General features: G+C 41.4%; 1 protein-coding gene across 10 annotated transcripts in view; it reads left to right on the forward strand.

Moving 5' to 3' along the window:
• The first annotated feature begins 356 nt into the window (after window positions 1-356).
• The window catches only part of LOC148394452 (dedicator of cytokinesis protein 9), a 40,181-nt gene continuing 24,472 nt past the window's right edge, over window positions 357-16,065 (forward strand). For 3 of the 10 annotated variants that reach the window (XM_088383160.1, XM_088383170.1, XM_088383171.1), the window contains exon 1: window positions 357-752. In XM_088383160.1, the coding sequence (XP_088239286.1) occupies window positions 636-752 (117 nt within the window). In that variant the 5' untranslated portion in view covers window positions 357-635. Of the gene's footprint in view, window positions 753-12,461; window positions 12,842-16,065 lie in introns of those variants that run through there. The other 7 variants (XM_088383158.1, XM_088383163.1, XM_088383159.1 and 4 more) reach the window with 4 other exon arrangements.

Below are 16,065 nucleotides of genomic sequence, written 5' to 3' on the forward strand. Positions count from 1 at the left end.
TCGTAATCCACTGTAGCTTTAATCATGTAAACATTAGAAAATACTGTATGTATATTTAAAGGAAGTAAATCCAGCCATTTGATGTTTACTCCTGAATTTTTTAATCCTAGTTTTTTTTTTAATTTAAGAGTTGAGCACAGAATCTTGCAGAATTAATTAATAGAACATGTAGGAATTGTAGATTGCAAGGCATTATAATATTTAGTACTAGTCACGAAAATGTATTTGGTCGAATGTCGGTCCCAGGTCCAGGAGGGGCCAGCAGCGGGCAGGCTGTGAAGCCGAGAAAGGTACCACAAAAAGAGGGCGGAGCGCACTGAGGCAACCACGAGATTTGACGCCTCCCGTCTGGAACTCGACGGCCAATGACACCCTTGATACGAGCACTCTTCTTATGACAACCATGATTCAAAGGGACAAGCTGGACATCGGCGCTAAAACGACTGAAAACCTGCACGACTGACAAATGGGAATGAGTCGGCCGCGCTTTCGTCATAACATGATCGGGTTTTGGAACTCGTGGTGCGCGCTGAAGGCGATGGCAGAAACGGATTAGAGGCGATCAAATCCAGCCACGCTTCCCTCAGAATCACTTGAGGATTTTAAACTTTTTTTTTTTCTTGGGAAGTCCAGCAATGACCACTTTCGCTCAGCCGGAGACCAGGAAGTTTACGCGGGGACTGGGGAAGCCTGGCACCGCTGCCGAGCTTCGGCAAAGTGTCTCTGAGGTAGTCAGGACGTCCGTGCTGGTGGTAAGGAAACTTCAACTTACTCCTCCGTGCATCTTCACTTGCTGTGATCGTCATGCGTCTTTGAAAGATTATCACCAAGCAGTGCGCACGGGTGACCTCAAAGCAGCCGGGTCACATGATTTTGGAGTGGGTGAGCGTATGAATTGCTTAGTTTGTATGAATGAGGGTTTGTTATGAATGAATGAAAACACAATAGGGCCTTTTACAACCAGTGCCTGGTTGTTTATGTATTTTGGTTCTCTACTTTTGAAACTTAAATTTTCTGGATTTAGATTTGTGATATACATTGTGTGTGTCCTTTTTTTAGATCAACAATAAATATCTTGTTGCAACATGTATTTATAGCTACAGTGGCTTGCACAGAATATTTGACCCTTGACCTCAGCACATTTTGGGCATGTGAAAAGTTACCTTCAAACTTTTGGAACATTTGTGGGACACGTACCTGCCATTGCTGCTCTCAGTATCACTTTTCCAGGAGGGGGTGAAAAAGGATTCGACCCTTTTGTTGTGTCCGAGCGTGTTCGGCGTGTCGGCGTTCTTGGAAGAAGTTGCTAGGTAACCGAAACGGACACCATCTTGCCTCCCTGAGTCAACATCCCAGACGTCCAACCGCACCTTGACATTATTTATTCATTGTCACCGTGGCATAGAGTAGGGCTGAAAAATTAATCAAATTCGAATTGATGTTGTAATGTAGTAAAATGGAATTTTAAAACCAGTGTTTAGGAATTTGACAACTCAAATTGAATTTTAGTCATAAAATCAATTTCCATTGGCTGTTGCAGCTCAATGCTTTGTGCTGCGAGCCAAGCTGTTCCATTGTTGATAAACATAAATGTAGAAATATGTACAAGTGAATGTATGGCCTGTGTTTCTCTGCGGGGCAAGAATGCGAGCTCACACATAACCGCTGTCCACACAGCTAGTTAGTAATTCCTCCGTGAAACATGTAAATAGCACGAATAGAAGGACTGTGTGAAGAACAGCGGAGGACTGTGGCTTCTTATTCCCACAATGATGTGCCATTATAAAAAAAAAAAAAAACTTTCATTTTCACGCAGATGACATTTCTCAATGACTCACTTTGGTGATCAAGTGCAGTTTTCTGATTTGTCCTGACACCAGTTTGTAAGTTTGTCACCCAGACCGGCTTTGTTGACTTGTCGGACATTTGCAGCAACCCTGAGTTTCATCCTCGTGTGTATATGCACACTTGAGGCCAGCTGAGCACACTTGTAGTGACGCCACGCATCAACAGCTGCACTTTCGGAATATATTTACTCGTTGCATGGATCCTAGCTTTTGTTTTGGTTACACACCCGTGTCCAATAATGAGCCAGTATGGGGCCCATTCGTGTACCTTCAGGGGTCAAATGTCTCAGTGATCAACAAATACTATGCTTGTGCCCTTAATGATGGAATTGATCGATTGCGCTTGGAAATTTTAAGCGGTTTATTGAACAGATGGTAGACTGTTACGTAATTGTCATCAATAGTCTAACTCTCAGTTGATGGTGCTGTCCGCACAACCTCAGCTTTCCCAGCATCGGATTGAAGGAAGTACAGATCAAACTCGTGTTCTCACAAGTCCCCAAATGTACAGTTTTTATTGTCTGCAACTAAGATTGCACAATTGACACAAGAGTAACTTCTCAGATATGTTTCCACTCCGAGCTACGCTGCAGGACCAAGCATGCCTGAAAATTACCGCACTGTCAGTGTTGTTAGAGCTCATGTGATTCCTCCCTTGCTAGCTATTTGTTCTCTGCGTTTTGCTGACTAAAATGTGCATTTAGTTCAGGTGATAAATATCACTCTAAGAATAAACCCATGGGGGGCAGAGATGTGATCATGTGACCACGAGTTCCCCGCACAGGTCAATAATACATGAGGCTGCTCGCGTAACCAATGCACATTAGTCGTCACACTCCATACCAAAAGCTTCGATCCATATCAACAATACCAATTCAACATAATCTAACTTTGAAAAACATTTAAGTAGACAATGTTATTTGATTTGATTGGAAACTTGATGCTGATGTCATTTGAGTAAACCAAGTCCATCACTGACTCCAGTCCAAAACTTTCCAGATTTACAAGATGAGTGTTTACTGGCTGAAATACTAAGCAATGATGTATGAATTGTCGAGGGAGGGCGTCCAGGAAAGTGAGAAATATAACACGCGCTCTTCAAATACGCTTGGAAATAATTGGCTTTTTCTAAAGCCAGTTGTCACTATTATGTAAACCACATAGCTGTGTCCATATGTTTTGCTAGGTTGTCATGTAAACGTACTAGCAAGTCACTATCTCCTCTTCGTCATAAAACATCTGTATAGCGGTGTCATCTGAAGTATTGATTTTTTTTTCTTTGGGCTGTTGCACACTGGCTGAGATCAATGGATTTGTGTTACATAATTGTCCAGTTTAGATTTGGATTACACGGATAACATGAAGGGAAAACTGTGGATTAACATCGCGATTCCAGCCGACATTTTTCCATCCTGTCTCCGCAGGAAGTGCCCATGACTTCCTGTGCTCCATGTTGTGGTGGGAACGAAGCGGTCTTCTGCTAGATAGTGCAGATTTCCTCTGATTTTATTTGGGCTGACCTCTGCTCTCATAAAGGGATTTTTGCCGAATGGAGCAGTTCTGTTTTGAAGCAAAACAGCATAATAGGCCTTTGGATGTTTTTCTGAGTGCACTACACCTGTCTGCTTCTGTTTTGCGAATATACATTGCGTCATCCAAAATGACTTTAGCATCTGTAAACGGTCTACTTGTGCAGGCGATGATGATGGTGCTTCTTTTTTTAGTGCAATACTGGGAGGAGGTTTGTTTTAGTGGTAGATGGAATGCATTCTCTGCGGTGCTGGCAGTTTGTTTAGTTTTCGCGCGTTCTCGTCCGTTCAATTGGAAAATGAACGGAAGGGCAGAGCAGCAGGGCGGGGGCTCGTATGAAAGTGTTCGGCATCCCTTTGCTATTTATATCAAAGCTCCATCAGTGTGATTCGGAAGAAAAAACAAATATGTTTGTCACATCAATAGCATTCTGAACTTTTATTTGTTAGGTTAAGAGTCATTTGAATTAACCACGTCATGTAAAGCTGACTTTGACTTTGACTTAAACGCAACATGTTGAGAAACCATATTGTTAGCATTAATTGGTTGACATGCTAATTTTAGCAATTTGTTCAAACCGCTAACTTTAGCATTCCTTCTTTATTATAACCTTGTTTTATTTTTGGGATCACTTTTCAAAAGACTTAAATGTCAGGTTGCTGTTTCTGCTTTCCCACAGCAGCCTTGAAAAGCCAATAAAGCCTTCACGGTACTTTTTAGCCTCGAGCTACGTCAAAGTATCAAATAAATGGTGCCCTTTTGAACACAGAGCACACTTTGACCATACATACTCATTCAATACGACAGTTCTAACTGAATTATACGAGGGCATATGTGCGGATGCAGCTCGGCCATCCATCACTAATTTATGAGCGTTTTCAGGGGCCGGCCTGTTAGCTGAGAGGTGAAACTGCTCAAGCTCAGCCTGGCTAAATTGTTGGCCTTCACTCCTGCTTTCGACTGGAGATTAATCTCATTGGATTAAAACCTTGAGAAGGCCTCTAATATGTACAGAAGCCTGTGAAGCTCATCCGCATTGACCGACCGCAAAGCGAAGACTAATGGCTACCAGATTTTCTTTTAAGTCCCGTATGTGTTTTCTTTTCTTCCAGAGAGGTGTATTTACCCTCCCTGTCCACTTGATATGTCCATAAATTCTCTCTTCTAACCTACATGATGGCTCACTAAGAGCTAGCTTGTAATTGCGGGGAAGCTACTGCTAGCTTGCGCCCATGATAGAGCAGATTAGAGGGACGGCAATATGCCAATACACTTAATCCTTGTCATTATTTCCCTCCACCTGACAGATGACCATTTCACTATTATACAAGATGTTGCTTTGAATATTTTTCTGGTGTAGTGTATTCTAAGTAATCTGTGTATTTCCATTTGAAAGTCGCTAATCTCATTTTGCCATATACTGATAACATCAATTTTCTGTAAAGTCAACTATGTGGCGTATAATCAGGTACGCAAAAACAAAACAAATGAAAGATGTCGCAAGACTTCCCATTTTTCCAGCAATGCGTCACTTCAGGTGTTATGTCTGAGCGAGAAGCTCATGCAGATGGATTTACTCATGTTCCCGGGGATACAGTTCTCAAACTTGAAGCAGTGCGACTGGATTTTTGTAAAACCTGCATTGTTGAAAATGATGATACTATCGTTCTTGCCAGTCGAAATATCATTTGTTGTGACCTTTACCCTTGTTTGATTACTCGCCATGATTCCGGATGACTCAGGGAGTGTAGTATTAGGCTAACAACCCGTTCTCTGTAGATAATCTGATGAATGCTGTGATCTCCTGTGGCTCCCGACGGTCACTGACCCTTGTGGAAAGAACTGTTTATATTTTTAAATCGTTCTACGTTGCCGTAAACCACCTGGGGAATTACTTAAAATTCTAACTTGCTTTTTAATCAGGCTGCCGAGAAATGAAAGTAAAAGTGTTATCATTCATCGGGGATTTCCAATGAATGAATGTTCAGGAGAAGCGTCTGTGTTTATTTGAATTCACCCGAGCATGTGATGGGTAATCGTTATTTAAGTAAACTCATTGGTTCGACACTCCTCCCTTGAACAAGCGTCTTTTTTTCCCACGGTGCACGCTGTTCGTTTAATGAAAGATAATATCTGTAAACCCCCTCGCGCTGGTGCTTTTGGTTTGTGATGTGACCTGCCAGAGGGATTCGACTCTAATGACTTCTCACCGGGGCAGATGCATAGCTTGCATTCTTTCATCTGACACTGTGGTTGGGGAGGGAAGGAGAGGGAGTGGACAGTTTGTCCTCCTGACTGTTACATGGTGTGTTAGAAAAGTTCCAGGAGTGGTGTCATTAAAAAAAAATACCAAGAAAGCGTTAAAGTATCAATTTTTGTTGTGTTGCAAAAAAATTGAACTGAGTTATCAAATGGGCCTTAAAATAGATTCCCGCGTTCATTGGGAATTTACCATAAAGCGATGCAACTGGTGAGGACGCTCTCAATGGTGCCACGGTAGAAAGTAGACAGGACACCCTGAGGAGCACATGCACGCCTGAGCTTCCGCAGGAAGTACAGGCGGCGCTGAGGTTTCTTTGCCGCAAACACCTCGTCACTGGCAAAGAAAGCTCAGCGCCGCCTGTACTTCCTGCGGAAGCTCAGGCGTGCATGTGCTCCTCAGGCAGTCCTGTCTAAATTCTACCGTGGCACCATTGAGAGCGTCCTCACCAGTTGCATCGCTGTCACGGGTGGTAACTGCACTGAACAGAACTTGAAGGCCCTGCAGCGTATAGTGAATACGGCTGGTAAGATTATTGGTGCTTCGCTCCCCTCCCTGAAGGAGATTTACACCTCCCATCTCGCCCGCAAGGCAACCTCGATTGCGAGAGATGTGACTCACCCGCCTCACTCTTTGTTTGACCTTCTGCCCTCTGGGAAGAGGTACAGGAGCCTGTGCTCCCACACCACCACACTCGCCAACAGCTTTTTCTTTCTCTTTTTAGGACCCTGAACTCGCTACCCCCTTCTGCTTTCTGGAATGCCTGCTGTACGCGCACTTGCTCCTTTTTTTGCTCCTCTTATTTATTTATTTGTTGTGTTATTTATTCATTATTTATTCAGCACGCTGTTGTTATACTTGTTTACTTGTTTGTCTGTTGTGGGCCATGTCTTGTCACCGTGGGATAGGGGGGAACGAAATTTCGGCTTCTTTGTGTGTCTTTGGCATGTGGAGAAATTGACAATAAAGCTGACTTTGACTAAATGCGTTTCTTTGTTCTTCGCCATTCTGCATGACTACTCGGCCTCACTTGAGGGAACTTTACATAAGGCTGTTTTTGTGTTAGAAATTGGATATACTTATTTATTTTGTCAGATGTAAGTCACATTATCAAATAAACAGTGATGAGGCCGTCATACGTGATACCATGAGCCACGATGCACAGTTAGTTAACATGCGTAGTGTTTTTCGACAGTGTCATCGCCCCCTACTGGCCTGGCATGCATGCTACTGCATTTGCAATCTTTTTCTAATCTTGCACTTTAAAAATCCTATATTTTTTCAAAATTGATGGTTGTGGTGAAAAGACAAATTCTCTAACATTTTTTTTCACGGAATAACAAGGTCCTGTGGGACTATTCCTGATTGGATGATGTGATTCAGAATCACTGATGCTGAAAAAGGCATTATTTCCACTCAAGGTCACTTGAGAGCTCCAAAAATGTCAAATCCATCTTAGTTGCCATAGCAGCCATACTGTTCACTGGGAAATTAGTGTGATCCCCGACGCACGCTCACAACATGCCAACAGCTGAAGCCGGATCAGCGTGACACTGCATGAGGGACTATTTTCTCCTCATATTAAATTGCATATTTGGTTTTATATATTTTACTATTATTTCATTATTTTCAGAACTACAGAGCACATTTTTTTAATATAAAGATTTTTTTATTTACTATATTTACTACCCCCATAAGCATTGACTAAGATTATCTTTTTTTTTTTTTAGCATTAGCATGCTCTTTGATATGGTTTCCCTTCCTTGTTTACAATAAAGTCATTCACTACCAATGACGGCTATAGACGTCAAATCGCATCTATTTTAACTGGGCTGGAAGTGAACTTTCACAGCTGTTTGTGACACCCTCGGGAGTTCAAGGGTGCAGTAGTGCAGCAAAATCTGCTGCCAACTATCCATCATGCAGGTGTGCATCCGCTGTTTCCCCTGATTGTGAGCGGCGCGCACTATTGCAAGCTCAAAAGGATTTCCACTGATTACAAAGAGCCCAGATTAGCTAATCCTGAAAGTTTCCCAAACACATACCTTCCCCCGTCATCCCAGTAACATTGAATTCAAGTCTCAAATACAATGAAAACATTTTTACATTTTTCTACATTTGTGCGTTTTGTCTGCCTTCTTGTACATTTGTTAATTCTGTGGTTTCGTTAGGCCAGTGTGAACTTGCCTCACGTCTCAGCTTCATGTCAAAGCAAGACCTCGGTGACAGAAGCTTCCGAAAATCTGACTGCTATTCATAGTCACCATCGCTATCCTATGGGCTTGTATGTATTTTTATCTGCATGCCTGAAGAAACTATATAACAGTAGCCATTTTTGTTGTTATCGTGTATAGTGTTTGTAGAATCGTTTTACTCTTCTGTTTTCCTCTTTGACATGGACTCAGTTGATTATTAGAGTTGTATTGTTTTACCATGTTGAGGACAACATATGATGACACACATCCATGCAATCTGATCTAATGACTCTGATCTTTTGTGTGGAGCTTAATTTGTTTCAACATCAACCTGTAGGTGGCAGTAAAACATTCCATCACTGAGGTGCTACAAGCATATTTTTTCTCCCTTTTGTGAAGCCTCCATTTTTATATATTTTTTATCATTGACTGTAAGTTGACTACATGAGTATTTTTTTTTCAAGCTGTTTGAAATTTGAGCTCTTTTGAAGCAGTTTAGTGTTACACTGCTAGCATGCGTAAGGAAGTATGTGAGATTACTCAGTGTTGGTTCTATTGATGCAAAAATACAGCTGGCACGGATAAGAAGGTGACCGCAGGCCCTCGGGGGACCTCGGCACTGTTGCAGACCACGTCCGCTGGTGAAGGAGCTGCTTGAAATTTTTTTTTTTTTTTTTTTTGGTCTTCAAGTAAAGCCACTTTGAAGACCTTGCATCCAGCATGGCTCTATTGTGTCATGTTTATTCTTAGCCCGGTGGCTCCACCCTAAAGCGGCGGAAGTTGTACCCCTCTGCTTGGTCACTTGGGATAAATAAACCATCCCAAAATACCCAGTCAAAGGAAGAGGATGCTGGCCTCTTGTTTCTTTGTTTTACTACACAGTCAGGATAACCTAACATTCTTATTTCTTCACAATCTTTTGATCAACTATTTTGCAGTGCTAAAATGTGAGGCATGTGACTTTTTGAAATTCCTGCCCTATTATTGCTGCTCACCCACGTGTAACTCCAGGAAAATGTCCCTCGCAGTTGCTTCACAGTTTGGAGGGTCAGGGTCTGAATCTTCAACTCAACTTTATTTCTTGTGATTGTGATATAGTGTGCTTTTTTTTTTTTCAAAGTCCTCTTGTGTATTTTTTAACAAACACAACATCACAACATACATATAAATATACTCACCAAACAAAATGAATTGGAATGCATTGATGATTCTACCCGCAAACTGGATTTCCAAACTAGTGGGAAAACAGCTTTGTTTCAACTCGCTTTACACACAAATCAGCAGGAAACATCCACTTCCCTTTTTTGAGGTCCTTCTATGGTCTCGTCTGGGAACTAGCCTTTTTTTATCTGTGGTGCTGCATACACGGCTGATGTCCACCAGACATACTTCATCATTGCAGAAGCCTAGACATTGAAACGCAGACAGCTGCAGCCTTGACCGTCCTTCCAGAAAGACTCCTCAGAAGACACGCCAACTCCTCTTGAGTCTGGCCTCTCTGGGCCACACATGGGGCCTCTAGTGTCTTTGTTTAATGTGTTCACGCCTTGTAGTGAAAAGGAGAAACTCAAGATGACCCCGCTATTTCCACAGGTGCTGCTTGTGATGTTTTACTTTGTCTGCACCCAACCGTTGCTGCTAACAAGTCGAAAGCATTGTAGTGACAATGTCCAACAGATGTTGCGACCTGCAACTATTAATCGATAACTAATAGATTAGCAAATGAATCACTATTTATTTTTGAGAATTAATGAAGCACTTCCATATCTTCTTCAAATTTAAAATACTGTCCTGCTTCAGGATGGAATTATTTTCTTTATCCGATTCATCACAACACCACCTGCCTACCTCCTGGGAAACTCTAGGGAACATCATGTAATTGCATTTGTGGTTTAAAGAACCAGCAGGTTTCATTCCAGGAGAAGCGCAATGTTTTTTCTTAACCTCCTCAAGGTCAATTTAATAAAGTCACAACGATTTCACTTGAAAGTAGCTTTATGGTCACATGGGATGTACGTAATGTAATGTTCATGTGCAGTGAGATAGCCCAGATGGTATATGATACAAGGGTGTGTTACTTTCAACCTACAATCCACAGCCATGCTGTCACTGTCACGGTAATCTATGCCACCGCTGCTCTTATCTCCTCTGCAGCTGCTGCAGATTTCAGTCGAGTAGCACAAAATGGACTGTCACAGTTTCTGAGGTCAAAACAGTGCTTTTTTTCTTTTTTACGGTGCTACAGATGTAGCCGAGTTGTTGAGGGCAATAGTTAGCAGGAGCTACATATGCAGCAATGACTCAGCGCTCCCTTAATTCACCACCGGTAGAGGATACTGTTTCAGAAATAATTTCCTCCAAATCTAATAAGGGGACATTGATTGACTTCATGTCATCTTAATAGCATTGAGTACAGTGGTGCCTTGAGATACAAGCGATCCGATTTTCCACATACTGTAAGAGACATCAGTTCGGCTAATTTTGTTTGCTTTAGCTTGAGAGCAAGATTGGGCACAAGCTCTGTATGGTGGTTGGGCTAATTTAAAAAGCAAGTGGCAGTTGAGCAAATATTCAACAATTCTTCAAAAAAGTGTTTATAGGCCGTCCAGTCAAAGTTTTCTATCAAACTAACCATAAAACAAAAAGAAATACATCAATTCTTTGCAGTTAAAACAATCACAAACTGTTAGTCTGCTAGCTTAATGCTAACAGTTGATGACAAATGCCATTGTCGAGCTAATGAATAGCATTGATGTACGAAATTGATAGAAGAAGGACTATTATTACTATTAGTTTTGGAAAAGATATTTCAGTTTGTTTTGGGAGCTGATTCGAACAGATTAAACAAAATTTTGAGATCCAAGTGTTTTGAGACCAATTGAATTTCTATTTCATGACTCAATTGTATTAGATAATTTTTCCATAAGTGTTGGCAATCCAATACAACACCATCTGTAGCAGCCCTGTCAGCTTGCGTTTGTGTATTTAGTGGCATGCCCTTTCTTGTAGCGGAGGAATCTGTATCCTCAAGGCACAAAATGCATCATCGCCACCTGTGATGCTGAGTTCCAACCACGTCTGCACACGGCAATGAGTCATTATGATTTGAAATAGTCACTAATTAGTAATAGCATTGCAGATATGCCGAACTTTTCAAAACTGGTCACACAGCTGTGGAATTTAGAAATACATACATTTGGCAATAATGTTGCAAAACAACTACACAAAGTAATGAAGTCACACACTGAATAAATTCTTCAACCTTTGATGAAGTAAGCTCTTGCACAATCTGTCTGATGTCATGTTTAAATGAGGTGGAGTTGTTTTACGCAATGTGCACATTTTAGTTGTATTTTGAATTGCATTACCTCAGTATATTCCTAACTTAAGTTTAATTATCTTAATTTTTCATCAGTTTCGTTGTATCTCACCATAAAATGACAATAATAAGCTTCTTATCATTTCTGTTTTTTTTTTAATATTGGTTATTCATATCAAAATGAAAATGAAGCAAATGAAGGTTAAAAGTACATTTCCATTCCTTCGCACACAGTAAAACGTAATCACTCCTACTGCGCCAGAGAGCTTCTCTTTTTTTATTTCTTGAATCGACTCTTGTGGAGGTTTGCCAGATATGCCCTGTGGCTTCTTATTGTACAGTCAAATGTAGTTCAGTGTGCCAGGCTACTGAAATATTAACACAGCAGCAGCAGCAGCATGCAAGGATGGCTTGCAAGAATTCCTCATGTAACCCTGATGGGAAAGTGGAGTCACCTTCTTTGGATAGTATACTACGATTGTGTTCTAATCTTTTGAGACGTAACAGTAAAATCCACATTTCAGGGAGTCAGTCTATTGTTGACGCATTGTGTGCACTGTGCAGTGGCCGTTGTGTGACTGAAGCACAGTTGAAAGCGCATGCCTTAATTGGCGTGCATGCTGCGCCTCGCCGTGACACATTTTTAATTACCGAGAATTCCCTTTCTGTTTCTGTTGTGTGGATTGCTGCTGTAAAATGGGGAGAGATGTGGATAAACCATTTTGATCAAAGACTGCATTTTCAGATGAATTATTATCCGGCATTCCAAATGATCACATTTTAGTTGCTCTTGGCAGATTGTCCAGCAGCAGCTGATATCTTCAAATCCTCCCATTTCGATCTTTGGACAATAGATTGATGCTGAGGTTGTGTTTAGATTCAATGATGGCTGTGCATACTCCTACTTTTTTTTTTTTTTTTTTTTTTTTTTTTTACAGCAGTTGACTGATGTATTTAGCATCACTTTGATAAGTGTCACCCCTGTTGGCTTTTCTTGAACTAGAAAAGCATTCAGCCATATTGCTGTTTGCCAGTTCACGGGAGCAAAACTCTCCCTCCGGATATACCGTCGCATTTACTGTAACCCATTTATTTCTTACTCATTCGCGTGGCTGCAAAGAGGCTATATATATATACATATAATATAATGTGTTCAGTGTTAAGGTCAGCACTCAGTGAGGCTGCTGCAGAGGTCTCTCATCCCTCCCATCCCTCATCCTACACTCTTCCTCCCTCACTCGCTAGCTCGCTGCATCTCGCATGCTGACTGGCTTATTGCAGCCTACACAGAGTGAAGCGGCTAACAAATACAGCTGGGCTCTCCTCTCCTCCTCCTCCGTGTGTGTTAATTCTCCAGCCATCCTGCTTTTCGGGGTCGCCACTCTTGGCGCCCGGACGCCGGCGCTTCCTCCCTGGGTCGGAAGATTGCAGGGTCAGATCATGGAGGGAGAAGGAAATGGGCAAAGGAGACTAAATTGGGTCAAGCGGTCCTGACTGATGCCCGTTTGGACCTGGAGGGATGGGGTGCACCACCAGCACGGTCGTCTTTGATGGGCTGCGAACTGTCTTGGAGAGGAACTGTAGCGGTTACATCTGTAAAGGAACCGCTGAGCCCATTGGGCCATCTGAGGTTGAGAGAGCAATCAGTCGGAGGGAGTCTCGTATCTTTCCCACACCGAGAGTGCTAAAGGTGTGTATGTTGGTTTGAATTATTCATTTTAATTTAGTTCATGTAACAGTACTTTTCAACTTGAGACCTAACATCCTCACATTTATATTGATTTGACATGTTTTCTGTCAATCCCATTATATTTATTTTCTGATCATACGTACATAATAATGTCATGTGGGAATTGACACTGTAAAAGAGGCTATTAATGTATATTTAATCTCTTATTGTTGTGGTGTAGAATTGCATCACGTGCTATGTTTCTAATATGTTGACTCGATGAGGGAACCCAAAGATGTGTGATGCAATACAAACATTTCAGTTTTACATTCATTCATTCATTCATTCATTCATTTATTTATTTATTTATTTATTTATTTATTTATTTATTTATTTATTTATTTATTTTATATAGCTAAAATGACCCCCAGTGGTACACTTGGTCATAAAAAGAGCGCCTTGTTGTCAGCTGTGAGTGCATGCATGTCAGACTCAGTGCAGACAGAGTTTAAAGACAAATGTTATCTAATTATAATATAATATAATTTTCATTAGGTGAGTACAAGACAGTCTTTCAGACAAAAACAAAAAAAATTAGGCCAGTGCAGTATACTAATTTCAGGACCCATTTATAATTAATTCGTTGTAGGCGAAATACAGCCGATTCAGCAATAACAGAGTGTTAATATGAGCGTATCAAATGTAGGGCAGTTGGAGTGCTGGATCTTGCCTTCCACTAAGCACTACATGGGTTAAAGCCTCTCCGGGCTGGCATGGCGATGAGGATGAGGAGGGGCCGGCAGGCGTCAGGGCACAGAGGTCTTTCTGTCTTCCTGAAATCAATCGCTATTCTTCATCTGACAGGCTACAGGCTTGGCCACGCTATGGCTACTCCGTACCAGCTTGTCTTGCCCTTCTGCTTGTTGTTGCGTTCACGAGAGCGTGTGCAGAACGCGTCTCCTTTCTCCTGATGGCTCATCAGCAGAAATCCCAGTGACAGTGGAGAGCAAGGAATTAGGTCAAGGGCACCGTGGCTTCTCTTGGATCGGAAAAGGTCTTATCATGGAGATGAGGTTCAATTAATCCCCTGTCAGCAGTCTTGCAGATCAATAGTTAAATGTGATGTGCTTTCCTCATCACATTATTTTCCATTGTGTCACACTCAACGGTCGCCTCGGCCATCGATACCCTTCGCACCTCGCCAATCCATTAGGCCACATTACGAGATGATCTAAATGGTCGAGTTTTAATTCCTTCTGATTGCGGCGGGTGGAGGTTTAAAATAGAGTTGAAGAGGTCAAAGATCACTCAGGCAATATTGTGAATATTGAGTATGCTTAAAAGGCTGCTATTGTTTACGTCTTTCCATTCTTTGCTTTCACAAAACCGCAACTTCCATCTCGTGTTTGAATGACCAACAACAGTGTTGAAGTATCTGCTTGTTTTATCAGAGGAATGTTGTTGCAAAAGAAAGTTTGTGTTGACGCCGGCTTGGTTTAAGATAGAGGTGTCTTTCATCGCTTGTCTTGAGGAGGAGCGATTCCCACGTACCCCCTGAAACTTTTGCTTTCATTGAAACACATCTAATGAGATGTTCCTTTGTGTGGGGGAGTTGAATACCAAACCAGCTCTGCATGTCATCAACTATAAATTATCTGCTTGTTAAATTCCATTTAATATCATTATAGCCATTTTTATAGTAATCTGTTTTGAGTGTTTATATTACCGTGATGTAGCTTGTGGCACACCAAAAATGTACAGCATAAATGCCAGTAATGTGACTATTTAAAGGGGACTGATAAGTAATGTGAGTGTGTGTAAATGTTAATACATCATAAAAGGGTCCTGTTATGGGAAATTGACTATTTAATAGCTGGTGTATATATAATAATTGGATCTCTGGAGTCCCTGCCCATCCATCAAGTGTGAAATTCCACACACACAGACTTCTTCCTACTGTGATTAGTTTGACTTGGTGAAGACGCTATGCTATTATGCTACGCTATGCTACGCCTCCTTTAGTAACCTCCAGAGACAAACCAGACCGTTTGTCACGGCATTTTTTTCTCTGCAATGTTTTTCTTTGTGGTCTACAAAAAAAATATTCATTTACATTCGCTTTATCATCACAGATGGCCTTCACGGTCACCTCTATGCGGCGCTCATATCGCTACTTGTGACTCAACAGTAAAACATCAACAGCCGCAGGCTATTTTTCCTGGTAATTGCCTCCATCTTTTCAGACATTTCAACCTAATTGCTGAAACCTGGCCCATTACCTTCAGATCCCACAGGTAGATTCTCTGAAAAGACATCCAAGTAGATTGATTGTATTGGAGCACCATTTAAATTTGTGATCATTAAGAAGCTGTATTGAATCTTTGCCAGATTGATTTCGCTGTCTGTGCTTCTGGTAGTCCGTTAAAAGGTTGATACTAAGTACATGTATTTGCAAAACAAATCCGACTTTCTTACTCTTTCCTAAGTTCTACATGGCATGTTTTGATGAATTTCAGTGTCGGAACTCTCTGGAGACTCATGGGTGGTGGTCTCTGGTTCCTGAGAGAAGCTAAGGGGTGGGCTGTGTTTTTCCTTACATTCCAGGTTCCACCCTGTTTTGCTACGGCTTACACCAAGATCCTATCAAGTCTTTATTACGGAAATGAACAATACAAATACGGTCCTGTTAAAGCGTGACCAGTGCAACTTGCAGGTAATGTTTGCAAGAAATTAAATCATAGCGAACGAGAATAAACCTAAGAATAGTGTTCTTTTATCTGTTGTTTAGTTATCATTATGTTAAATGAAATTTTAGATAACAAAAGTAATAGAGGTCTTGGTACTTTATCAGTGAGTAATTAAAGTGATTTCCTCATACTGATAGAAAAAAATGGTGTATACTATGAACAGTTGAGGAGTTCACCAGACAGACAGTTAAAATGAGGGCACACGAAGCCTTCCGGTGACTTCCTCACGCCTCAGGGATTCTCCGTGTATATATGACACATGGGGCCATTATTTTGTAGCGGCTAAAATTAGCCTCTTTAAGTTGTGTTACCAGGCAGCAAATTCAATTCTCTTTTCCGTGTGTGTGGGGAGAGGCTGAAAAAGATGTTTTGTATCACTTAATGTCAACATCTGTTGAAAAAAAAGAAAACACAGGGTACATTTGTGAAGTGTAGCCAGAAGTGGCTATAAAACAGCATGAGCATTGCTGCTGCTTTTAAGTGTGTCTTGTTGTGGGC

This window comes from Syngnathus floridae, chromosome 8 (genome assembly GCF_059516105.1).
Source record: "Syngnathus floridae isolate MCC-2025c chromosome 8, RoL_Sflo_1.0, whole genome shotgun sequence".
Classification (NCBI taxonomy): domain Eukaryota; kingdom Metazoa; phylum Chordata; class Actinopteri; order Syngnathiformes; family Syngnathidae; genus Syngnathus; species Syngnathus floridae.